The 27,758-nt window shown below is 35.0% G+C and overlaps 1 protein-coding gene across 1 annotated transcript; it reads left to right on the forward strand.

Moving 5' to 3' along the window:
* The first annotated feature begins 26 nt into the window (after positions 1-26).
* LOC106166008 (ATP-dependent RNA helicase DHX58) lies at positions 27-27,399 on the forward strand. Its single transcript, XM_087012722.1, has 10 exons — positions 27-405; positions 802-851; positions 1,567-2,104; positions 3,665-4,803; positions 6,747-6,903; positions 7,195-7,359; positions 8,817-9,121; positions 22,377-22,497; positions 22,664-22,777; positions 26,189-27,399. The coding sequence occupies exons 1-10, from the start codon at positions 126-128 to the stop codon at positions 26,386-26,388; spliced, it is 3,069 nt and encodes a 1,022-aa protein (XP_086868848.1). The 5' UTR covers positions 27-125; the 3' UTR covers positions 26,389-27,399.
* Positions 27,400-27,758: the final 359 nt, after the last annotated feature.

Genomic DNA, 27,758 nt, shown 5'->3' on the forward strand with positions numbered 1-27,758 from the left:
AGACTATTCTTGACCTATTTCCAAAGTTACTAAATTTAGAACCTGGAAAATTTGTCAGGGAAAACTTCACACCAAGAAACAATCAAGTGATGTAGGGTCGTCGCTATTTTCGTTATTTCAGAATTATGGCTGAATCAAAAATCAGATTAAAACCATATGCGAAATTGCGTATTCGTGTATGCAAAGAACTGCAGACAGCAGACTTTGATTTTATAAAATTGGCACTGCAGGATGAAATACCTGCCGGCGAATTGGAGGAGATTTCAAACCCTCAGAAGCTTTGGAATGCCATGAAAAAAAGGAACCTTATTGAACCTAATGACGTTGGTTTTCTCAAGGAAATTATGGAACACATCGATCGACTTGATTTGGTAAAAGTCATTGAAGAATATGAAGAGGATCGTGGTAATTTATTGAATTCTTGGTCTACTTTCACTTTCAAAAATTTGACCAAATGCATTAATGTAGTAACACTAGTTGGTAATTTTATATAAACATGTACTATAAATTACATATTAGCAAATATGCATATAAAAAAAAAACTAAATCAGAGTGCTTAGACATGATTTACTCGACAGATGTGGCTTTTTTAATTAATTAATTTTTATTTTTTATTCAATTATTTATTTATTATTATTATTATTATTTTGTACAGTTTGATTCTCCCCTAGTACCGTTATATGTATATTTTCTATTCCTTCAGTTAACATATGTATTGAACTGTCCTGACACAACTCACAGACATAAAAAGAGATAAAAATCAGGTGTTGATAATTTAAGCATATAATTTTCAATTAATAGCGCGGAACCCTGAATTGCAAGCACCTGACAAGGACGCGAGATATCCAGAGGTGAGTGATATTAGTACTGGTTTTAATAGCATTTAACAAGCCATCTTAATCATTAGTAAAGTAGAAAAAATATCAAGACTTAAGCCATTTCTCTCATCAATAAAGCAGGAAAATGTATATTGTTAATTTTCTGACATGCTACAGTATTAGTGCATACATGTACCAGTAATATTACTAGGTCCTATATATATATATATATACCTTTGCAGAGCCAGCCCTTAACTGTAGATCTGTGGTTTTTTATTGTCTGGGTTTGACATACACATTGTACCTGTTGTCTTTACTTGCCCAACAAAAGTGATTTCTACAGTCAGGCAACTAACATTTATAGTAATTTTTGTCATCAAACAAGAGGGGAAATAGTGGTGCCTTTAATTTTTTTCAATGCGGAGAATTGTGAATTTAACAGAAACCTTTTTTTTTGAGTTGTTAATTCTTAAAATGAGAACATTCTTATTGAGTGATTGCAACAAATATGAAATGTGGCCTAGCCTATAGTTCTATTCTGTAATACATTTGTACCACAGCAGATGCTTAATAGAAACAGTTTTTAATAGTTTTTAATTAATGATTTCAAAACTATGTTTTCGAAAGACTGATAATTTATGCTGTTGAAAAGGTCCACTCATTATAACTTCAGTTTCTGCTGTTTTAAAGTTTGTGTCACAGTATGGAAAAATAACAGAATAATTAATATTATTAAATACTTTTGCAGCAAGTGGAAAGCCCTGGAGAAGAGACTGCTAAAAAAGAGGCTCTCCCACTACATACAGCATCGTCTGATTCTCAGCTTCAGAAAAGTGCCAAGCCATCAAACAGATATCATTTGCTCCATTCAGAGTCATCTCCAGGCTTATCAAATGCCAATCAACCAGTAATAGGTAGCACAGGTGGACAATCTCCTCTTTTAGATGTCCAAGGAACAACTGGCAGTCAGCCAGGAACTCGTAACATTGGTGCAAGCCCCCTTAGCCCTTTAAATGGGAACACAAGCCTTACTTTCTCTAACCATGTTGAGAGTAAAGAGACATTTCCAAAACAGCGAGTTGGCTTCGATGGAAATGCCCCCAGTTCTGGCCCTCAGTGTGAGCAGACAGCTGTTAAAGTTGTTAACTCGTCTGATGGCGTTGGCAACTTTGAAAGACCCCAACTTCCAGCTTCTCTTGATAGTCTGAGTTCACAAACTGCACGCAAGCCAGTGTATGGTGATAGCGAAGACTTAGAGGAAGATTCTTCATGTGGTGCTTCTACAGGTAAATATGAGACACACGGTTATATAAACTGACTTTGTAAATATTTCTGTAAGTGATTGAATATGTACTGAATATATGGGATTATACTGAGCATTAGGTTTAATGCATGTCTTCATTTACAAATTGCTATACTAGTATGTGCATGCTTATTGCACTCCGACATTCAATGACAAGTTTGATTTAAGTTTACAGCACTAATCCCAAATTTAAATGCGCATTCAGTCAATCGGATAGCGTGCCTACTAGTACATGTACTTTGGGACGTGAAAGAGCATGTGACATACTCCACACTGAATAGACTGATTTGTAAGGTATTTGTGACTGATGCATGAACTTCAATCAAGAGCTGCTGAATTCCAGATGCAAATTAAAACAAGCTGCACGTATGAAAAATTTGAATATCTGAAAGGCTTGACTCTGAACTTTTAATCGGTATATTAATTGTTTATCCTATTATAAGTCTTATATTGGTGCTGCATGCACAACACAGCAATGTTTTTTTCTTTTCTTGAAATAAATACTTATTAAATAGGTACCTGACTCTCCTGATTTATCATACCCCGTTCACACTACAATCTGAAATATCCGAATTTTTGCAATGCGAATTACGGTTGAAAAATCCGATTCGATTTTCTGGCCACACACAGCAAAGGGAAACCGAATCGTGCACTGAAAATTCAGGTGGAGGTTCCGGTTTGAAGAATTGCGCATGCGCAGAATCCATGAAAACAAAAATATAGCGCCAATCATTGCTCTTCTCGCACTCAGTTTTTTTTCTCGTGTAATTTGTTTTTGGAACATCAAATTTAACCCAAAAGTCGTCAAAAGGGAGATTTAAGTAAGATCTGGAAGAATTTGACGGATACAAGAAGGAGAATAGCTGGGTTTCGATGGAGAGTGTGGGTCCACTGACCTGGCATGTTGCTTTTCTTTCCCGCGAGATTTGCTAGTGCATGCGCAGTGCGATCTAAACAGGTGGCCCTTCCGGTAAAGTAACCGAATCGCTGGAGAGAATCCAGCTCGCTAGTAGGATTTTTGGAAACCGGTTTACAAAAATCCTCATGCGTTCAGACTACCGCAATAATTCGAATCTTGACCTAATTCGCTATTTAACCGGTTAAATGACTGCAGTGTGAACGGGGTATGATATGCCCTGGCTTAGCTCAATTAAACCATTCTAGGACTTTCTTTGTTTTTCATTTCATCTTTTAAAAAATAATTCTAGTGTTTTATGAATGTTTCATAGGAATTATTATATTGATAAAAACGCATATTTTAAATAAAATATACTTCTGGTTTAGAATTTGTAATTGCAATTATTTAAGGGTATTGCTTTTGGTTAGATGCATGTGTATCTTTCAAATATGAGATGAGTTTGCACCTCCATTCACGTGCTTAAAATTGTATATGCTGTTCCTAATTATTATATTTGTTTTTATAAATTTTGTGATGAAAATCATTTCTATTAAATAAAATATATATTACTGTCATAGCAATTATACCTTGTAATTAGGATCTAGTATCATAATTCTGTCATTGATCTTAATTTTTATCTTTTAGCTCAAGCAGTGTTCATTGGTAGTGAACCAGTGGTAGAGGCAGCAGGTGAAATGACAGAAAGAAATGAAGGCATAATCAGACAGGCGTCTGTCCCTCTGGAGCATCTTGTCCAAGATGGTGTCCCAACAAAGAAGAAATTTTCTTTGCGTAAATATCAGCGCGAGTTGGCCAACGAGGCCATAAAAGGTACAAATACCATCATCTGTGCCCCCACTGGAAGTGGCAAGACCCTGACTGCAGCGTATATCTCTCGCATCAGAAGAAGCCAGGTGCTGAAAAATGGCCAGAAATTCAAAGCAGTTTTCATCGTTTGTATTCGAAATCTAATCCAGCAGCAAAAAGATGCCTTTCAAACCATTTTCCCGCCCCAGGATAAAATAGTTGGTGCCATAAGTCAGACTTCGGACAATTTGAAGACATGTTTGTTAAACTATGACATTATGATGCTTACAGCACAGATTCTTGTCAATGATATCAAAGAAGGAGATGTGAAAATCACCGATTTCGACCTAATGATAATGGACGAGTGTCATCACACAGATTTGGATCACCCATACAACATGATAATGAGGTTGTACATGACGGAGAAAAAGAATCGAGAGCAAAGAGGGGAGTCTACAGAGTGCCTTCCTCAGATTATTGGGCTTTCAGCCTCGCTGGGCACTGGAAAGGGGAACGATCCTCTGCAGCATTATTATCGGGTCTGCGCCAATTTAGACTGCTTCACCATCAGTCATGTGAGGAACCCAGTGAATGAAAGAGAGCTGCTTTGCATTAACCCCAAACCCAAAACAGATCAGATCAAACTGGTACAGCCTCGTTCGTCTGATGATCCCTTCATCTTAATGGTAAAACAAATGATGGAAGCAAGTGAAAAGGAAGTCAGCTTTCCCATGGAGTTGTCCAAGAAGTTTGATAAGGGCAGTCAGGGGTACGAAAATTGGGTCATTGAAAATAAAAACGAAGCCGAGTGCCAAGCGCTTCATACACCTGAAATGCGTAATACAGTCATAACTTGTCGATTTCTGAGAGATCTGAATTCTGCTCTTATGCTGTACGATGACCTGAGAGGAAAAGATGCCCTGGAATTCCTAAGAAAAAAGATACTGGAAAATGATGACCGCAGTATTCACAGTAAGGTAAGTGAAACTTGAAGCCTTCGAAGCCAAGATTTTTCCACCATACACTCATATTAAGGTAGTAATTAACAGTAAATTGTCAAAATTTGGATGTTTTTCTGAATTTGTCAGTATTACATAGATGAAATATCAACTACATATCAGCCTATCTTAAAATAATGGAAGTTTACAAATAAACCCGTAATTTTAGCCTTATTGCTGATTTACCCCTGTGGTAGCGTGTCTGAGTTTTAAAGTAGGTCACACTTGTCCATATATGTGTTTGATTGGCAGCTCCACTGTGCAGCTGTATATTTCCCATACTAGATTGCTGCTAAGCCTGTCACATTCTGTGAGTAACGTCGCGCTTTCACTTGCCAAACAATACTTTTCATTTTGAATTTATCAGTGAACTTAATTCTGACGATCTATTAAAGCTTTAAAAAGCAGACATATAGATGAGACGTATATGGACAAAGGCACTCCCCCTAGGTGTCACGTGGTGAAGAAGGCTGACGTCACGACTAACATGGTGGCTGCTGTCAATGCATGGAGAGGGCCTCCGGTTGAAAATGTTCAATAATAATGTTGAAAATGGATGAAAGACATAGTGACAGTTACATAGGCAGTGAGTAGAGGGCTGAACCAGTATAAATAACTAAATTTCTCAGCTTGCCAATGCAGCTCACTGATTATATAACGTTGGAATCTCCGGGGAGCACTAAAAGGCTGATTTCTCCGCTTCAGTTTATGGCTTCAAGAGAACGATTTAGACCAGTGTCAAAATTAATTAGAACTCTCAACCGATGAAAGCTGGTATTCATTCGTTAGATCTAAGGTTTGTCTGAAAGTATGTGTCTGGGATTTCATAACATCAGCTCCGTTTTCAACTTAGGCATGCTTTAGTTAGGCTAGGGGGTCTCGTTGAACTGGAAACCAAGTTTATTTTGATATCTCTGCTAATTTAACACATATCGCTAATTTGAGGCGCATTCTTGTTGATCCCTATGAGGGCTCATGAGTCAAGCTGTCTACACATGTCCATTTGTAGTGGACTTCTAGTTTTTAAGGTGTAAAGATCATGTTGAGCACACCTATTAAGCATTATATCTCATTACGTAATGATTACATATTAAAATAAGGATATGAAATGAAGAGCAGTTGAAAAAAGCTTTCTATTGATATGTAACATGTTGGTATATCTTGGCCGGTTTAGAAGATAGCTACCCATGTTATCTACATCCTTAAATGAATTTTTCCAGGGTAAACAACATGTCCCCCCCCCCCCCCCCCCCCAAGTTACCAACCTTTAATCTTCCTTTTCTGACATTTGCCATAACTCTGCAAAAAACGAAATATTGAAAAAAAAAACAAAAGATCAAAACCTGTGCTTTAAGGAGACTTTGGTGCAGGACCTGACTCAAGAACATGCATTATTTTCAAACTGTGTCAAGATGATTGACTACTGAGGTTGGCAAGAACAGAATATATATATATATATATATATATATATATATTTTTTTTTTTTTTTTTTTTTTTTGCCACCTTGATTAAGGCCATTTATCTGTTAATACATATTTTAAATGTTTTAATTGTCCTTGGGTAAGTTAAAAAAGAAGCGATTCATGCACTAAGATTGCGTTCAAAATCTTGGCTTGGATTGCGTTTAGTGTTTACTCGAAAATTTTATTTTGTACATCCTGATGTATCAAAATGTAATCTGAAATTTCTGATAAGTCAACTGTCAAAAGTTAATGGCAGTATTATTATTTTTTAATTATTGGGATATGAGGTTATAGGAGGTAGGTGAAATTTATGAAATATATAGATTCTGAAATAATATATATTAGTAAGCAATATTGAGATTGATTTACCAACAAACTCATAATCTTAAAAAAGAGCACTGGTTTTTTATATTAAACATATTTGGTCATGTATTAATGAAAGGAATTATTTTTTCACAGTCACCTGAGGTAGAAACAAAGTTAAAGGGAAGGTTTATGAGCCAGTATAGAAGACTGCAATCCCATTGTGAGGCAGAGTCTCCAACATCAAATAAAATGCTGGAAGAGTTGTACAGGCTGCTAACTGAACAGTTTGAAAAAAATCCAGAATCTAGGGGTGTGTTATGGTTTGATAATTTAAACTTTATTATTTTAGGTTTATTTTTTGTTCCTTTTTTCATTTTAAACAGACCTAGGTCATCTTATCCAAAGGTGTCTCTGATACACAATTCAAAACAATTGGTGCAAATATTTATATATTTGTTTTTTAACAAAGTTGCTCTAAGTTTATTGTTTAAATTCTAAGATCCCCAAAAGCATCAGAATCTGAAACATGAGCGAGTATGAACATAAAATTAATATAATCTCCTGTAATACATATTTTAATTCTGCATCTTTCGTGTTACAGGAATCGTCCTAATTAGAACCAGAGAAGGTTGCTCTGCCCTTGAGAGGTGCATTGAGGAGAATGTTGACCCGAGATTGGTGCGTGTGGGGAGGATGACGGGGCAGAGCGGAGACACCAGTATGACCGATGTCCAGCAGCAGAAAGTGATCAAGGCCTTCAAAAAAGGTCCCCTTTTTTTTCTATTTTTTCCCACCAAGTTGAAACTTTATAATTAAGATGTCCTGCAAATGCACCAGCCCCGTAGCCAGCAATTTCAAAAGTGAGATTCTTTTTCTGAAAAGGTGGGCCTTATACCATGAAACCTTAGTGTACCTAGATAAAATTTTACCTAGCGGGGACCTTTTCCTGGCAAGTACAGGGTTTAACCCCCCCCCCTCCCAAAAAAAATGGCTGCAGGCCTGTGTACATTACCCTGAGTGTCAGAGCAACGTGAAAGTTAGTTTGTTTAATATTTAATATACCTTGGAGTCACTTTCACTAGCTCTGACGAACAGTGACAACCTGAGGGCGTTCTTCTTCAAAATTTTGCCTGGGGCGCTTCCATATTTGGAAGTCACACGTCACAGCTGTGTCCGCCTGGATCCATATTTGGAAGTCATAAGTCTCGTACGTCACAGGTTTGGCCGCCTGGAGCTGCCTTTCCCGCCTTGCGCTGACATAATCTCGTGCAGACGAGACAAGAATCAAAGTGTCTGACGCGGATTTAGAAGTTTGAATTGAAAATATCTTGCAGTCGAAGGTCAGTGCCACAATACAAGCAACATTCTGCTTTAAAAATTGATTTTGGTGTAGCCATTGCACAGCCCTTATAGTGGTATCGGGTGTAGCTGTCAAACTTGGCACACGGCAAGCACGTGTATTGTATCTCAGGACTAAATGTTCTTTGATAAGCAAAAAATACAAAAACATTGGATATACCTTTTTCTTTAAGAAACATATTATTTATTTCTCACTTTAAATATCTTAAATACAGCAAATAAAATTAAATAAAGCAGAATTAAATCTGTTTTACGTTTCATTTTGGTCTGATGACATTCAACTGCAGATTCACTGCGGAGCCATTCTATTTGATTGACGGGTGCCTAACATGGTCGCTGTGCACTAGAGCCTGGTATTGCGACATGGGTTATATATGAAATCAAGATCGAGCTGGCAATACCTGAATCTAGAACCTAGGGTAGTGTACATAGGCTTGCTTAGAGGGATAAAGTCTAAGATTGTAAACAGTCAAATTTTTACTGAAAGGTACATAAAGTATACCACGTACCTCTTACATAAGGATGAGTAATACTGTGTGATAATTTTCTAACAGATAGATAATATAAATTGATGTCACCAAAAATAATCTAAATGTAGTCCAATGTAAGTAATAATATAATAATTTATATTATAAAAATTTAATGTAATGTTAATTAAAATAATGTAAATCCCAACTTACCACGCCACCTGTCAGTCATATAATTATATAATTTCTAGAGTATTAAATTCTGATGGCAGCATTTATGCACAATAATGATAACAGCTACTATGATCATTATTGTGTATGTGTGTGTGATATTATGGATTTATATTGCATTTATCAAATTTTCCTTTAATGTAGTAAAATGCATTTATTTCAACAGGTCTGGCTAAACCTGATGGAATAAACCTTCTTGTTGCCACAGATGTCGCACAGGAGGGTTTAGATATCCCAAAATGCAACTTGATGATTCGGTACAACTTTGTTAGCAACGAGATTGGCACGGTTCAATCGAAAGGTCGTGCAAGGGCCAAGGAGAGCGAGTGTTATCTCATTGTGCCAGATGGTTCTATCAATGCTGACAGAGAGTTTAAGAACATGAACAAGGAGCATGCCATGTTGGAGGCACTGAAAGACTTTGACAAACTGGACCCTGAGGAAGTGAGGAGAAATATTAAGGAGAAACAGGTAGGACAATTAAAGATAATTATAGATATAGTATCATTTGCCTGTATTGTTTGATGTGTTTATATGATGATCACCAAAGGTTTTAACAATCATTATATTAATATCATTTTTGTCTCCTCCTAATAATTCACCTGTTGTGAAATAATCGCGTTTTCTCAGGCTTTAGCCACTTCTTGCAAGAATTAAAAAAAAAATGGAAGCAGTCTTGGTCCCGGACATTGATATGATAAGCTCGGAGACTCTCTAGTACATTCCCACTTGTGTCAGTGTCGGTGGCTTCTGGTGGGGTCTGCATTTCTCCTTTTTATGTACAGACACAGATGTGTCTGTACATATAGCCATCATCTGCGTCTGTCGTCGTCGCCGTCGCCGTCGCCGTGCACTTTTACCGATAACACGATAAGTGGAAAACCATTTTGCCTTTTGATTTGAAACTTGCAGAACTGATGAATATTCATAATACGCAGGTCAAGTTCGAAAATCAGCATGATCGGGTCACTCTTAGGGAATTTATGCTGTTTTTTCACTTTTTTCAACATATATGCAGCACCGATAACACAATAAGTGGAAAACCATTGTACCTTTTGGCTTGAAACTTACAGTACTGATGAATATTCATAATACGCAGGTCGAGTTCGAAAATCAGCATGATCGGGTCACTTATAAGGAATTTATGCTGTTTTTTCACTTTTTTCAGCATATATGCAGCACCGATAACACGATAAGTGGAAAACCATTTTACTTTTTGGCTTGAAACTTACAGAACTGATGAATATACATAATACGCAGGTCAAGTTCGAAAATCAGCACGATTGGGTCATTTTTAGTGAATTTAGGCTATTTTTTCTCTTTTTTCAGCATATATGCAGCACGGATAACACCATAAATGGAAAACCATTTGACCTTTTGGCTTGAAACCTACAGAACTGATGAATATTCATAATACGCAGGTCAAGTTCGAAAATCAGCATGATTGGGTCAGCATTTTTGCAACACTGATAACACAATATAAGAAAAACAGATTGGCCAATTGTCATTATACTCACAGGAGGGGCCAATCTTACTAAAACGCAGGTTGAGTTTGAAAATCAGCATAATCAGTCCATTATTTTAAAAGGTAATGCTGTTTTTTCACATTTCCTCACATTCAATTCTTAGGCATGTTAACAGTCTCATTATTGAACTAATAAGATACATAAATGTGTTTGTTTGGCATTTCCTGCATCTTTACAACATTGTTAGTTGATTTTGTAAAAATGATGGTAAACTTGTTATCATGTATTGTGTAATAAAGTGTCAAAAATGGAAATAAACTCATATCATTGCAGTTTGTCAGATGCATTCATCCACTTTGTTCAGAATCTCAGAATGGAGGAAGTTGGGCATTTAAAACTGTTCTATTGATACTTTTCCCATCTCATCAATTTTCTTCATTGGTCATATAAAAATGGCAGTAAACTGTTTATTTTGTTTTATGTTTAAAAAGTGTTAAAAATGGAAATAAACCCATTTCAGAACAGTGCTGTATTGTTTACATTTTGGCATTTTCAATATGTGACTTTGAAGTTCCATGGGTCTGAAGGCTTTGCTAGTCACATTTTCTGAATAACCATGATACTAATATTTTATAATTAAAAATTGATGGTCATTATGCTGTAAAACATTATGTAATATTGCATGAAAATTTGAAGAAACCCCTATTTTGGGCACTGCTCCCATGATGACCATTTAAGGAAAATCATGTCACTTACTGTTCTCAAACTTACAGGAAAGAAACATGGGACTAAAATACAGCTCCAGTAGGCAATGCAGTCTGTTTGGTAAATTTTTCTGGCAATTAAACAGTTTTTTGTAAGAATTTAATTTTTCACTTATTGGCATTTTCAAGGTGTGACTTTGAAGTTCCATGATCCTGAAGACCTTTGCTTGTCACATTTCCTGAATATCTGTGATACTAATATTTTATAATTAAAAATTGATGGTCATTATGCTGTTAAACATTATGTAATGTTGCATCAAAATTTGAAGAAACCCCTAATTTGGGCACTGCTCCCATGATGACCATTTAACAAAAATCATGTCAATTACTGTTCTCAAACTTACAGGAAAGAAACATGGGTCTAAAATACAGCTTCAGTAGGCAATGCAGTCTGTTTGGTAAATTTTTCTGGCAATTAAACAGTTTTTTGTGAAAATTTAATTTTTATGTACAGACACAGATGTGTCTGTACATATAGCCGTCATCTGTGTCTGTCGTCGCCGTTGCCGTCGTTGCTGTCGGCGCCGTCGCCGTGCACTTTTACTGATAACACAATAAGTGGAAAACTGTTTTTTCTTTTTGTTTGAAATTTACAGAACTGATAAATATTCATAATACGCAGGTCAAGTTCGAAAATCAGCATGATCAGGTCACTTATAGGGAATTTATGCTGTTTTTTCACTTTTTTCAGCATATATGCAGCACCGATAACACGATAAGTGGAAAACCATTTTACTTTTTGGCTTGAAACTTACAGAACTGATGAATATACTTAATACGCAGGTCAAGTTCGAAAATCAGCGTGATTGGGTCATTTTTAGTGAATTTAGGCTATTTTTTTATGTACAGACACAGATGTGTCTGTACATATAGCCATCATCTGCGTCTGTCGTCGCCGTCGTCGCCGTCGCCGTGCACTTTTACCGATAACACGATAAGTGGAAAACCATTTTGCCTTTTGATTTGAAACTTGCAGAACTGATGAATATTCATAATACGCAGGTCAAGTTCGAAAATCAGCATGATCAGGTCACTTATAGGGAATTTATGCTGTTTTTTCACTTTTTTCAGCATATATGCAGCACCGATAACACGATAAGTGGAAAACCATTTTACTTTTTGGCTTGAAACTTACAGAACTGATGAATATACTTAATACGCAGGTCAAGTTCGAAAATCAGCGTGATTGGGTCATTTTTAGTGAATTTAGGCTATTTTTTTATGTACAGACACAGATGTGTCTGTACATATAGCCATCATCTGCGTCTGTCGTCGCCGTCGTCGCCGTCGCCGTGCACTTTTACCGATAACACGATAAGTGGAAAACCATTTTGCCTTTTGATTTGAAACTTGCAGAACTGATGAATATTCATAATACGCAGGTCAAGTTCGAAAATCAGCATAATCGGGTCACTCTTAGGGAATTTATGCTGTTTTTTCACTTTTTTCAACATATATGCAGCACCGATAACACGATAAGTGGAAAACCATTGTACCTTTTGGCTTGAAACTTACAGTACTGATGAATATTCATAATACGCAGGTCGAGTTTGAAAATCAGCATGATCGGGTCACTTATAGGGAATTTATGCTGTTTTTTCACTTTTTACAGCATATATGCAGCACCAATAACACGATAAGTGGAAAACCATTTTACCTTTTGGCTTGAAACTTACAGAACTGATGAATATACATAATACGCAGGTCAAGTTTGAAAATCAGCGTGATTGGGTCATTTTTATGTACAGACACAGATGTGTCTGTACATATAGCCGTCATCTGCGTCTGTCGTCGCCGTCGTTGCCGTCGTCGCCGTCGCCGTGCACTTTTACCGATAACACGATTAGTGGAAAACTGTGTTTTCTTTTTGTTTGAAACTTACAGAACTGATGAATATTCATAATACGCAGGTCGAGTTCGAAAATCAGCATGATCGGGTCACTTATAGGGAATTTATGCTGTTTTTTCACTTTTTTCAGCATATATGCAGCACCGATAACACGATAAGTGGAAAACCATTTTACCTTTTGGCTTGAAACTTACAGAACTGATGAATATACATAATACGCAGGTCAAGTTCGAAAATCAGCGTGATTGGGTCATTTTTAGTGAATTAAGGCTATTTTTTCTCTTTTTTCAGCATATATGCAGCACCGATAACACGATAAGTGGAAAACCATTTTACCTTTTGGCTTGAAACTTACAGAACTGATAAATATTCATAATACGCAGGTCGAGTTCGAAAATCAGCACGATCGGGTCACTTATAGGGAATTTAAGCTGTTTTTATGTACAGACACAGATGTCTGTACATATAGCCATCATCTGCGTCTGTCGTCGCCGTCGTCGCTGTCGCCGTCGCCGTCGCCGTCGCCGTGCACTTTTACCGATAACACGATAAGTGGAAAACCATTTTGCCTTTTGATTTGAAACTTGCAGAACTGATGAATATTCATAATACGCAGGTCAAGTTCGAAAATCAGCTTGATCGGGTCACTCTTAGGGAATTTATGCTGTTTTTTCACTTTTTTCAACATATATGCAGCACCGATAACACGATAAGTGGAAAACCATTGTACCTTTTGGCTTGAAACTTACAGTACTGATGAATATTCATAATACGCAGGTCGAGTTTGAAAATCAGCATGATCGGGTCACTTATAGGGAATTTATGCTGTTTTTTCACTTTTTACAGCATATATGCAGCACCGATAACACGATAAGTGGAAAACCATTTTACCTTTTGGCTTGAAACTTACAGAACTGATGAATATACATAATACGCAGGTCAAGTTTGAAAATCAGCGTGATTGGGTCATTTTTATGTACAGACACAGATGTGTCTGTACATATAGCCGTCATCTGCGTCTGTCGTCGCCGTCGTTACCGTCGTCGCCGTCGCCGTGCACTTTTACCGATAACACGATTAGTGGAAAACTGTTTTTTCTTTTTGTTTGAAACTTACAGAACTGATGAATATTCAAAATACGCAGGTCGAGTTCGAAAATCAGCATGATCGGGTCACTTATAGGGAATTTATGCTGTTTTTTCACTTTTTTCAGCATATATGCAGCACCGATAACACGATAAGTGGAAAACCATTTTACCTTTTGGCTTGAAACTTACAGAACTGATGAATATACATAATACGCAGGTCAAGTTCGAAAATCAGCGTGATTGGGTCATTTTTAGTGAATTAAGGCTATTTTTTCTCTTTTTTCAGCATATATGCAGCACCGATAACACGATAAGTGGAAAACCATTTTACCTTTTGGCTTGAAACTTACAGAACTGATAAATATTCATAATACGCAGGTCGAGTTCGAAAATCAGCAGGATCGGGTCACTTATAGGGAATTTAAGCTGTTTTTATGTACAGACACAGATGTCTGTACATATAGCCATCATCTGCGTCTGTCGTCGCCGTCGTCGCCGTCGCCGTCGCCGTGCACTTTTACCGATAACACGATAAGTGGAAAACCATTTTGCCTTTTGATTTGAAACTTGCAGAACTGATGAATATTCATAATACGCAGGTCAAGTTCGAAAATCAGCTTGATCGGGTCACTCTTAGGGAATTTATGCTGTTTTTTCACTTTTTTCAACATATATGCAGCACCGATAACACGATAAGTGGAAAACCATTGTACCTTTTGGCTTGAAACTTACAGAACTGATGAATATTCATAATACGCAGGTCGAGTTCGAAAATCAGCATGATCGGGTCACTTATAGGGAATTTATGCTGTTTTTTCACTTTTTTCAGCATATATGCAGCACCGATAACACAATAAGTGGAAAACCATTTTACCTTTTGGCTTGAAACTTACAGAACTGATGAATATACATAATACGCAGGTCAAGTTCGAAAATCAGCGTGATTGGGTCATTTTTAGTGAATTTAGGCTATTTTTTCTCTTTTTTCAGCATATATGCAGCACGGATAACACCATAAATGGAAAACCATTTGACCTTTTGGCTTGAAACCTACAGAACTGATGAATATTCATAATACGCAGGTCAAGTTCGAAAATCAGCATGATTGGGTCATTTTTAGTGAATTTAGGCTATTTTTTCACTTTTTTTCAGCATTTTTGCAACACTGATAACACAATAAATGAAGAGCTGTTTTACCCTTTGGCTTGAAACTTACAGAACTGATAAATATTCATAATACGCAGGTCAAGTTCGAAAATCAGCACGATCGGGTCACTTATAGGGAATTTATGCTGTTTTTTTTTTCACTTTTTTCAGTATATATGCAACACTGATAACACAATATAAGAAAAACAGATTGGCCAATTGTCATTATACTCACAGGAGGGGCCAATCTTACTAAAATGCAGGTTGAGTTTGAAAATCAGCGTAATCAGTCCATTATTTTAAAAGGTAATGCTGTTTTTTCACATTTCCTCACATTCAATTCTTAGGCATGTTAACAGTCTCATTATTGAACTAATAAGATACGTAAATTTGTTTGTTTGGCATTTCCTGCATCTTTACAACATTGTTAGTTGATTTTGTAAAAATGATGGTAAACTTGTTATCATGTATTGTGTAATAAAGTGTCAAAAATGGAAATAAACTCATATCATTGCAGTTTGTCAGATGTATTCATCCACTATGTTCAGAATCTCAGAATGGAGGAAGTTGGACATTTAAAACTGTTCTATTGATACTTTTCCCATCTCATCAATTTTCTTCATTGGTCATATAAAAATGGCAGTAAACTGTTTATGTTGTTTTATGTTTAAAAAGTGTTAAAAATGGAAATAAACCCATTTCAGAACAGTGCTGTATTGTTTACATTTTGGCATTTTCAATATGTGACTTTGAAGTTCCATGGGCCTGAAGGCTTTTGCTAGTCACATTTTCTGAATAACCATGATACTAATATTTTATAATTAAAAATTGATGGTCATTATGCAGTAAAACATTATGTAATATTGCATGAAAATTTGAAGAAACCCCTATTTTGGGCACTGCTCCCATGATGACCATTTAAGGAAAATCATGTCACTTACTGTTCTCAAACTTACAGGAAAGAAACATGGGACTAAAATACAGCTCCAGTAGGCAATGCAGTCTGTTTGGTAAATTTTTCTGGCAATTAAACAGTTTTTTGTGAAAATTTAATTTTTCACTTATTGGCATTTTCAAGGTGTGACTTTGAAGTTCCATGATCCTGAAGACCTTTGCTTGTCACATTTCCTGAATATCCATGATACTAATATTTTATTATTAAAAATTGATGGTCATTATGCTGTTAAACATTATGTAATGTTGCATCAAAATTTGAAGAAACCCCTATTTTGGGCACTGCTCCCATGATGACCATTTAACAAAAATCATGTCAATTACTGTTCTCAAACTTACAGGAAAGAAACGTGGGTCTAAAATACAGCTTCAGTAGGCAATGCAGTCTGTTTGGTAAATTTTTCTGGCAATTAAACAGTTTTTTGTGAAAATTTAATTTTTCACATATTGGCATTTCCAAGGTGTGACTTAGAACCTCCACGGGCTTGAAGACCCGTGCTAGTCACATTTTGTGAAAATCCATGACACTTATATTTTATTATTAAAAATCGATGGTCATTATGCTGTTAAGCATTATGTAATGTTGCATCAAAATAGAAGAAAACAATTTTTGGTGCTGCTGCCTTGATGACCATTATGGAAAAACCGTGTTACTTATAACTGTCAAACTTTCAAAAAAGAAACACAGGACTAAAATGCAGCCTGAGTTAGAAAAGCAGTCTAATTGGCTTCTTTTTCTGGAAGCTATACATTTTAGTGTTATATTCATTATCTTTTTTGGCATATTCATTGTGGGACTCGGAGCTCCCATGGACATGAAGCCAAATGGTAATCATATTTTCTACATGTCCATCCTATTTATAGTCAATAAACAAAAATTGATGATAATTATTCTCTAATTTATTATGTAATGTTACATCAAAATTGACAATCTTTTTGCACTGCTACTGCAAACATTATGAAAAGAAAACTGTGCTACTTATTATAATTTTAAACTTACAAGTACGATTTTTAGGATTGGCCTTCAGCTCATGAGAAAACCAGCTCTATTGGATTATCATGTTTATTGTATTTATGCATTTTTTGTGAAATTTTCATTTTTCTCATTCTGGCACTTTCTAAGTATAAACTTGAACTCTGATGGGCCTGAAGCCTTATGCTTTTACTTTCGTCTGTGTTACCTGTTGTGCATAAGTTGATGTTGACATAATGTATTATTGCATCAGGATTGGTAGTCTCCTATTTTGGGCATTATGGTTTTGTGCTTTTCTTTAGGTGTGACTTATGGGCCTGAAGACCTTTGAGTGGGTCAGTCTGTAAATTACACTTGGGTATCACTAGATTAATTTCAGAGTTATAAAGTCATTTGCTTTAATAGGCCATTAAATGAGATTACGTAAAGCACACTTGTTGATATTTCCCTGTAAACTCCCAAAGGTAAAGCTCTCTGCTAGATTAATAATAAGGAAGCAGTGATAATTATGCAGGTAAATTTTGTTTAATATTGCAAATAAGTTTTATATATATATATATATATCAAACTGGAAGATTAAAAGTTTGAATAGCATCTTCATTGGAATTATATTTACCTCAAGCTCTGCCAAGGGGGTTATATTTTCACCCCTGTTTGTCTGTCATCCACATAACACAAAAAGTTATGGACCGATTTTGCAGAAATTTTCAGGAACTGTCGGAAGTGGGCCAAAGAGGACAATGATTAATTTTTGGTGGTGGTCCGGATCAATAATCAATCAATTATCAATAATAATCAACAATTGCTGCCTTGGCAGAGGTCTGCACTCTCAAAGTGCTTTTCTAGTTTTGTTGTTTTCCTTTATAATTTTTTCTCAAACACTTGCATTTGTGACTTTTAACTCTCATCTGCCTGGGGCTCTGCACATTTTCTGTATTTCTACATAAGCAGTTGTATTGTTTTTTATGTCTTTAAACATTATGTAATATTATTTTATGCACTGTCATCATTTTTCAAATATTGAGACTTTCATAATGTGAATTTGAACTCTCATGGTCCTGAAACTGTAATCTTATTGAAGGGGTGGATTGAGACCATCTTCTGGGTCTTCCGGAAGACAGTCAGGTTATTAAGTTTTTATTGACTGGTATCTATTTTTTTTCTGTTGGAATCCCATCAAAATGGAGGATGGATCAACATAGATACTTTGTAATACTGTCAGAAAATATCTCTGGGTCTGCTCCTGTTATTGACCATGTTACCTGTTGTGCAAGATTAAAATTCAGTGTTGACTGACAGTGCTATTATAAGCATTATTTATTATTGCATCAAAATTGACAAAATGACCTTTTTTGCATCTTTATTTTCTGTTTTTCGTCTGTACATTTGACAGCTTTGCTGCCTTGTTAGTGAATTTAGGCTATTTTTTCTCTTTTTACAGCATATATGCAGCACCGATAACACCATAAATGGAAAACCATTTGACCTTTTGGCTTGAAACCTACAGAACTGATGAATATTCATAATACACAGGTCAAGTTCGAAAATCAGCATGATTGGGTCATTTTTAGTGAATTAAGGCTATTTTTTCACTTTTTTTCAGCATTTTTGCAACACTGATAACACAATAAATGAAGAGCTGTTTTACCCTTTGGCTTGAAACTTACAGAACTGATAAATATTCATAATACGCAGGTCAAGTTCGAAAATCAGCACGATCGGGTCACTTATAGGGAATTTATGCTGTTTTTTTTTTCACTTTTTTCAGTATATATGCAACACTGATAACACAATATAAGAAAAACAGATTGGCCAATTGTCATTATACTCACAGGAGGGGCCAATCTTACTAAAACGCAGGTTGAGTTTGAAAATCAGCATAATCAGTCCATTATTTTAAAAGGTAATGCTGTTTTTTCACATTTCCTCACATTCAATTCTTAGGCATGTTAACAGTCTCATTATTGAACTAATAAGATACGTAAATGTGTTTGTTTGGCATTTCCTGCATCTTTACAACATTGTTAGTTGATTTTGTAAAAATGATGGTAAACTTGTTATCATGTATTGTGTAATAAAGTGTCAAAAATGGAAATAAACTCATATCATTGCAGTTTGTCAGATGCATTCATCCACTATGTACAGAATCTCAGAATGGAGGAAGTTGGGCATTTAAAACTGTCCTATTGATACTTTTCCCATCTCATCAATTTTCTTCATTGGTCATATAAAAATGGCAGTAAACTGTTTATTTTGTTTTATGTTAAAAAAGTGTTAAAAATGGAAATAAACCCATTTCAGAACAGTGCTGTATTGTTTACATTTTGGCATTTTCAATATGTGACTTTGAAGTTCCATGGGTCTGAAGGCTTTTGCTAGTCACATTTTCTGAATAACCATGATACTAATATTTTATAATTAAAAATTGATGGTCATTATGCTGTAAAACATTATGTAATATTGCATGAAAATTTGAAGAAACCCCTATTTTGGGCACTGCTCCCATGATGACCATTTAAGGAAAATCATGTCACTTACTGTTCTCAAACTTACAGGAAAGAAACATGGGACTAAAATACAGCTCCAGTAGGCAATACAGTCTGTTTGGTAAATTTTTCTGGCAATTAAACAGTTTTTTGTAAAAATTTAATTTTTCACTTATTGGCATTTTCAAGGTGTGACTTTGAAGTTCCATGATCCTGAAGACCTTTGCTTGTCACATTTCCTGAATATCCGTGATACTAATATTTTATAATTAAAAATTGATGGTCATTATGCTGTTAAACATTATGTAATGTTGCATCAAAATTTGAAGAAACCCCTATTTTGGGCACTGCTCCCATGATGACCATTTAACAAAAATCATGTCAATTACTGTTCTCAAACTTACAGGAAAGAAACATGGGTCTAAAATACAGCTTCAGTAGGCAATGCAGTCTGTTTGGTAAATTTTTCTGGCAATTAAACAGTTTTTTGTGAAAATTTAATTTTTCACATATTGGCATTTCCAAGGTGCGACTTAGAACCTCCACGGGCTTGAAGACCCGTGCTAGTCACATTTTGTGAAAATCCATGACACTTATATTTTATTATTAAAAATCGATGGTCATTATGCTGTTAAGCATTATGTAATGTTGCATCAAAATAGAAGAAAACACAATTTTTGGTGCTGCTGCCTTGATGACCATTATGGAAAAACCGTGTTACTTATGACTGTCAAACTTTCAAAAAAGAAACACAGGACTAAAATGCAGCCTGAGTTAGAAAAGCAGTCTAATTGGCTTCTTTTTCTGGAAGTTATACATTTTAGTGTTATATTCATTATCTTTTTTGGCATATTCATTGTGGGACTCGGAGCTCCCATGGACATGAAGCCAAATGGTAATCATATTTTCTACATGTCCATCCTATTTATAGTCAATAAACAAAAATTGGTGATAATTATTTTCTAATTTATTATGTAATGTTACATCAAAATTGACAATCTTTTTGCACTGCTACTGCAAACATTATGAAAAGAAAACTGTGCTACTTATTATAATTTTAAACTTACAAGTACGATTTTTAGGATTGGCCTTCAGCTCATGAGAAAACCAGCTCTATTGGATTATCATGTTTATTGTATTTATGCATTTTTTGTGAAATTTTCATTTTTCTCATTCTGGCACTTTCTAAGTATAAACTTGAACTCTGATGGGCCTGAAGCCTTATGCTTTTACTTTCGTCTGTGTTACCTGTTGTGCATAAGTTGATGTTGACTGTGCAGTTAAACATAATGTATTATTGCATCAGGATTGGTAGTCTCCTATTTTGGGCATTATGGTTTTGTGCTTTTCTTAAGGTGTGACTTATGGGCCTGAAGACCTTTGAGTGGGTCAGTCTGTAAATTACCCTTGGGTATCACTAGATTAATTTCAGAGTTATAAAGTCATTTGCTTTAATAGGCCATTAAATGAGATTACGTAAAGCACACTTGTTGATATTTCCCTGTAAACTCCCAAAGGTAAAGCTCTCTGCTAGATTAATAATAAGGAAGCAGTGATAATTATGCAGGTAAATTTTGTTTAATATTGCAAATAAGTTTTATATATATATATATATATATATATATATATATATATATATATATATATATATATATATATATATATATATCAAACTGGAAGATTAAAAGTTTGAATAGCAGCTTCATTGGAATTATATTTACCTCAAGCTCTGCCAAGGAGGTTATATTTTCACCCCTCTTTGTCTGTCATCCACATAACACAAAAAGTTATGGACTGATTTTGCAGAAATTTTCAGGAACTGTCGGAAGTGGGCCAAAGAGGACAATGATTAATTTTTGGTGGTGGTCCGGATCAATAATCAATCAATTATCAATAATAATCAACAATTGCTGCCTTGGCAGAGGTCTGCACTCTCAAAGTGCTTTTCTAGTTTTGTTGTTTTCCTTTATAATTTTTTCTCAAACACTTGCATTTGTGACTTTTAGCCCCAGGCAGGCTGTCATCTGCCTGGGGCTCTGCACATTTTCTGTATTTCTACATAAGCAGTTATATTGTTTTTTATGTCTTTAAACATTATGTAATATTATTTTATGCACTGTCATCATTTTTCAAATATTGAGACTTTCATAATGTGAATTTGAACTCTCATGGTCCTGAAACTGTAATCTTATTGAAGGGGTGGATTGAGACCATCTTCTGGGTCTTCCGGAAGACAGTCAGGTTATTAAGTTTATATTGACTGGTATCTATTTTTTTCTGTTGGAACACCATCAAAATGGAGGATGGATCAACATAGATACTTTGTAATACTGTCAGAAAATATCTCTGGGTCCGCTCCTGTTATTGACCATGTTACCTGTTGTGCAAGATTAAAATTCAGTGTTGACTGACAGTGCGTTATTTATTATTGCATCAAAATTGACAAAATGACCTTTTTTGCATCTTTATTTTCTGTTTTTTGTCTGTACATTTGACAACTTTGCTGCCTTGTTTTTTTAAAGCAAAGGGTCTTCTTCAAGTGTAAGGCCTGGTGCCATCTTGGTCCTCCACTTTTCAGTCGATTGGATAAGCTCGTTGTTGGACAGGCATTGTTTTGTTGCAATGGCATTAGGCTAGCTGTCAGCATATGATGTTCTATATATGATGTCTTCCTTTACTTCTTCTTCCTTCAGTTTTCCCTTAGAGAACAAGTTTTTCTATTCCTTCCTTTCTGCTGGTATGACAAAGAGATTTCCTTTGCCTTTTTTTGATTATTTTCATTATTGAGTGTTGTACATGTACTAGTACTCCTGCAGGTTGGGTTTAAAAAGCAGTCTGTAGGACTCCTTTTGCCATTTTCCTTATTTGTACAGATTGCATTTAAAAATGAACTTTGAGATATCTTCAAACAAACCCAAAGTGCAAGGTGGTTGGATTTTAAAAAGTCCTTACGAGTCATTTTGTCATTTCACTCATTTGTACAAATTGCATTAATTTCAGGATGAACTGTGGGGCAGACATCTTCAAGCACAAGCCCAAAGTAGTGCAAGACAGTCAGAACTGGATGATGGGACATATGTTCAAGTTCTATGTAAAGAATGCAAAGCTGTTTTATGTCGAGGTGAGTTGGTTTGAAGAGAGAGAGAGAGAGAGAGAGAGAGAGAGAGAGAGAGAGAGAAATTTTAATTTAAAAATGACAACCAAATACCTCATCGGAGTTATTTGTACTGCTTAGAAATGAAAATAATAATATTATTATTATGACTGTCCTAACTTTTTTATTGCAGGAAATTTTATCATTAAAAAGGGAAGTCACTATATATGTGTAGATCCAGACTTTCCAAAGAAGATTAGAGAGGAAAAAATAAGAAGAAAAGACTTTAGAACAGATGCACAAGTTGGTGAGTCGATATATATTCTACATGCATCTGCTTGATTAAAGCATACACTGAGCATTAGGCCTTTACACAGTGAAAGTCTCAAATTCTTGGAAAGTTTAAGCCATTTCTCTTTATCACCATGTTTAATTCTGTCCTGAACAGTTCACAATTTATGTTCTATCCATACACCAGTTTTTATGTACAGACACTTTACTTCTACTTCCTTCAGTTTTCCCTTAGAGAACAAGTTTTTCTATTCCTTCCTTTCTGATGGTATGACCCAGAGATTTCCTTTGCCTTTTTATGTACAGACACAGATGTGTCTGTACATATTGCCATCACCTGCGTCTGTCGTCGCCGATGCCGTCGCCGGCGCCGTGCACTTTCCTTGTAAACACGATAAGTGGAGGGCAGTTTTACTTTTTGGCTTAATATTTACAGAGCTGATGAATATTCATAAAACGCAGGTCAAGTTCGAAAATCAGCATGATGGGGCCATTTTAAGGGAAGTTATGCTGTTTTTTTACTTTTTTCAGCATACATGCAACCCTGTAAACACATTTTAAGGAAAACCTTTAGGCCTGTTGTCATGAAACTCACAGGAGTAATCAGTCTTATGAAAACGCAGGTCAAGTTTGCAAATCAGCATGATCGGGCCACTGTTTTAGTAGTTATGCTGTTTTTTTTTTTCATTTTTCAGCATATATGCAACACTGTAAACACAATATACGTAAGAAAAACAGATTGGTCAATTGTCATTAAACTCACAGGTGTGGTCAATCTTACTAAAATGCAGGTTGAGTTTGAAAATCAGCATAATAGGGGCATTATTTTATAAGTTATGCTGTTTTTTCACATTTCCTCAGATTCAACTCTTAGGCATGTTAACAGTCTCATTATTGAACTAATAAGATACGTAAAAGTGTTTGTTTGACATTTCCTGCATCTTTACAACATTGTTAGTTGATTTTGTAAAAATGATGGTAAACTTGTTATCGTGTATTGTGTAATAAAGTGTCAAAAATGGAAATAAACTCATATCATTGCAGTTTGTCAGATTTAATCATTCACTATGTTCAGAATCTCAGAATGGAGGAGATTAGACATTTAACACTATTCTATTGATATTTTCCCCATCTCATCAATTTTCTTAGTTGATCATATAAAAATTGCAGTAAACTGTTTATTTTGTTTTATGTTTAAAAAATTGTTAAAAATGGAAATAAACCCATGTCAGAACAGTGCTGTCTTATTTCACATTTCCTCAGATTCAATTCTTAGGCATGTTAACAGTCTCATTATTTAACTAATAAGACATGTAAAAGTGTTTGGTTGACATTTCCTGCATCTTTACAACATTATTAGTTGATTATTTAAAAATGATGGTAAACTTATTATCGTGTACTGTGTAATAAAGTTTCAAAAATGGAAATAAACTCATATCATTGTAGTTTGTCAGATTCAATCATTCACTATGTTCAGAATCTCAAAATGGAGGAAATTGGACATTTAACACTATTGTATTTATATTTTTCCCATCTCATCAATTTTCTTAGTTGATCATATAAAGATGGCAGTTACCTGTTAATTTTGTTTTATGTTAAAAAAATTGTTAACAATGGAAAAAAAAACATTTCAGAACAGTGCTGTCTTGTTTACGTTTTGGCATTTTCAAGTTGTGACTTTGAAGTTCCATGGGCCTGAAGACCTTTGCTAGTAACATTTTCTGAATATCCATGATACTAATATTTTATTATTAAAATTGATGGTCATTATGCTGTTAAACATTATGTAATATTGCATCAAAATTTGATAAAAACCTATTTTGGGCACTGCTCCCATGATGACCATTTAAGAAAAACAATGTCACTTACTGTTCTCAAACAGTACAGTAAATATGTACAGATGTGTCCGTACGTATCGCCATCACTGTCGCCGGCACTGGCGCCGTGCACTTTCATTGTAAACATGATAAGTGGAAGGCAGTTTTACTTTTTGGCTTAATATTTACAGAGATGATGAATATTCATAAAACGCAGGTCAAGGTCAAAAATCAGCATGATCGGGCCATTTTAAGGGAAGTTATGCCGTTTTTTAACTTTTCAGCATATATGCAACACTGTAAACACATTTCAAGGAAAACTGATAGGCCTGTTGTCATGAAACTCACAGGAGTAATCGATCTTATTATAACGCAGGTCAGGTTCGAAAATCAGCATGATCGGGCCACTGTTTTAGTAGTTGTGCTTTTTTCTTCACTTTTCAGCATATATGCAACACAGTAAATACAATATGAGAAAAACAGATAGGCCAATTGTCATGAAACTCAGAGGAGTGGTCATTCTTGCTAAAACGCAGGTTGAGTTCAAAAATCAGTTTAATCGGGCCATTATTTTAAAGAAATGACGTTTTTTCACATTTCCTCAGATTCATTTCTTAGGCATGTTAACAGTTTCATTATTTAATTAATAAGATACGTAAAAGTGTTTGTTTGGCATTTCCTGCATCTTTACAACATTATAAGTTGATTATGTAAAAATGATGGTAAACTTGTTATCGTGTATTGTGTAATAAAGTTTCAAAAATGGAAATAAACTCATATCATTGCAGTTTGTCAGATTCAATCATTAAAATTTGATGTTGAATTTGCAGTTTAACATAATGTACTTTTGCATCAGAATTGATAGTAGCCTATTTTGTGCATAGTTATTTCCTGTTTTTTGTCTGTACATTTGACAGCTTTGCTGCCTTGTTTTTAGTTTTTGAGTGAAAAAAAATCTAGTATTGCAGTCACTCTTGAAGAGAGAGAGAGAGACTTTTTAGTTTTTGTTGTGTCAGCAAAAAAAGGAACTTGTAGACATTTAGGGACCATTCCCACACATACTTGGATCGATCTATCTCTCTGGGGAGTCTCACTAAATTGCAATCAAACTAACTGGCTTAAACGTCTGTCACGTTAGGGGGTAATTCTGTAGGCGTGACATACATTTAAGCCTCTTGAGCTGATAGCAATTTAGCTTGAACCCCAAGGGAGTTAGGTTGATCCAGATGGATCGATCTAAGTATGGGAACCCAGTCTTAGAGTAGGTTTGTAGACTGTATTTTCATCAGTCGATTTGAGTGTATCTTTATCATTATAGGGTATATCTTGGTGGTAAAAGAAAATTACTGAATTTTCCATTTTATTATTCTATTATACATGGGATTATTATGGTCTCACACAGACTATATGCCTTTGATGGAATCATCTTTAAACAGATGAATTAAATACCAGTTTTAAGAATGAATATAATAATTTTTAAATAACTAGATAGCATTTAGTTATTTTCTTAACTTTGCAAGCTTGATTAATTGACCTGTTAATTACTATCAATTGGTGTACATATGTATTGGGTTACTATTTGTGAACGATTCTGATTTATTTTGCTTTAGGTAGGTCAATGTGTGTGAATTTCACCTGTGGGCAGTCTTTTGGGCCTGTACTAGAATACAAGCAAGGCTCACGTAGGAAAGGCTACACCCTCTCCAAGGAGAAGATTATGCTGCTCTACCCAGGGCAACTAGAGCCAGTACAAGTGAAGAAATGGCCTTCAGTTTGTTTCAATATAGTTGAAGAAAAAGTCAATGAGTAACTTTTATTTTCACTGTCTTTAAGTAATTACAGTAGTCAGTATCTGGGGAGAGTATTTATCGACTAGTATGGAGAAAGCTCATGATTGCATGCATGCACGCATGAACACGCATACACGCACTCGCACACAGCAATTTTATTCAGTGTATGACAAGAAAAAGTTACTGTTACTGCAAAATGTACCAAAGTTGTAGATGTATTGAACCATCAAAAAATGAAGACTGTAATGTGTGTTTAGAAATGTAAAATTTGTCCTGTGAACCTGAAAAGGTCGAGGGTTAAATATGTCGTAGGCTTGGGATGAATTACAGATCCAGCTAAGTTGCTTCCGCATTTTTTATTTATTTATTTTTATAATTATTTTTATTAATTTTTTTTTTAATTTTGATCATGGGTTATTACCTAATTCCCAATGAAGCTATCATTCTACAAAGATCGATCCAAGTCAAGTCGGGGACTCTCGCTGAATGCAGTCAGGTGAATAGCATGCCTCCGCAAGAAGCCAGAGGGTGATTTACTTAAGTTTGTATTTAGTTGCACTCAGTACAAAGGGAAAAGGCTTCCAGATGCCGTATGACTGCACTCAGCAAGAGTTCCCTTGAAGTTTGATCTATGCAGAACGATAGTTTAATGGAAACATGCGCTTATTAAATCACTGTCGTAATGAGGTGATTACTTTAAAATTTTTTGATCATCAAATTTTGTCGAGATATTACATTTTCAGTTATTCATGAAAACTTATCAATGAATGCACGAATAATGTTTGGCTTGCCTGTTGTCTGTTAATGTTAACTACTTATTATACATCATTAAGAATACAAAATTATTATTATAAATGAATAGATATAATATTTGTGGTCATTTTTACGATTGATTTTGGTTAACAGGGACATATCTGCATAACAGTTGCATATATCTTTTATTTATTTTTAAATATTAAAATATCTAGATATTAAAATATCTGTTTTAATAGAAAAGTTTATCAAAACTATAAAAATGATGATACCTGTGATGTTATTCAGATCTGTTCATGTACCTAAATGGCTGGCTGATCTCTTCCCATTCACTCCATATATATATATATATATATATATATATATATATATATATATATATATATATATATAAATAAAATACTGGTGCAATGCTGGTCATTAAGATGAACATATATCATAAAAATGCTTTTAAAGTATGACATATATGAGCTATTGATCTTGAAGTTTGTTACTATATGTTAAAAATTTTGTCTGAGCAAATTTTGGCAATTAGTATATGTAATGAGAATTTTGTGCTTCATACCAGTTACGACTTTAATATTTATGATTTTAAATATTTGAATTTCATTGTACTTGTCTCTTATTATTTTGTGCC

This window comes from Lingula anatina, chromosome 5 (assembly GCF_051362555.1).
Source record: "Lingula anatina isolate TDL-2025a chromosome 5, LinAna3.0, whole genome shotgun sequence".
Classification (NCBI taxonomy): domain Eukaryota; kingdom Metazoa; phylum Brachiopoda; class Lingulata; order Lingulida; family Lingulidae; genus Lingula; species Lingula anatina.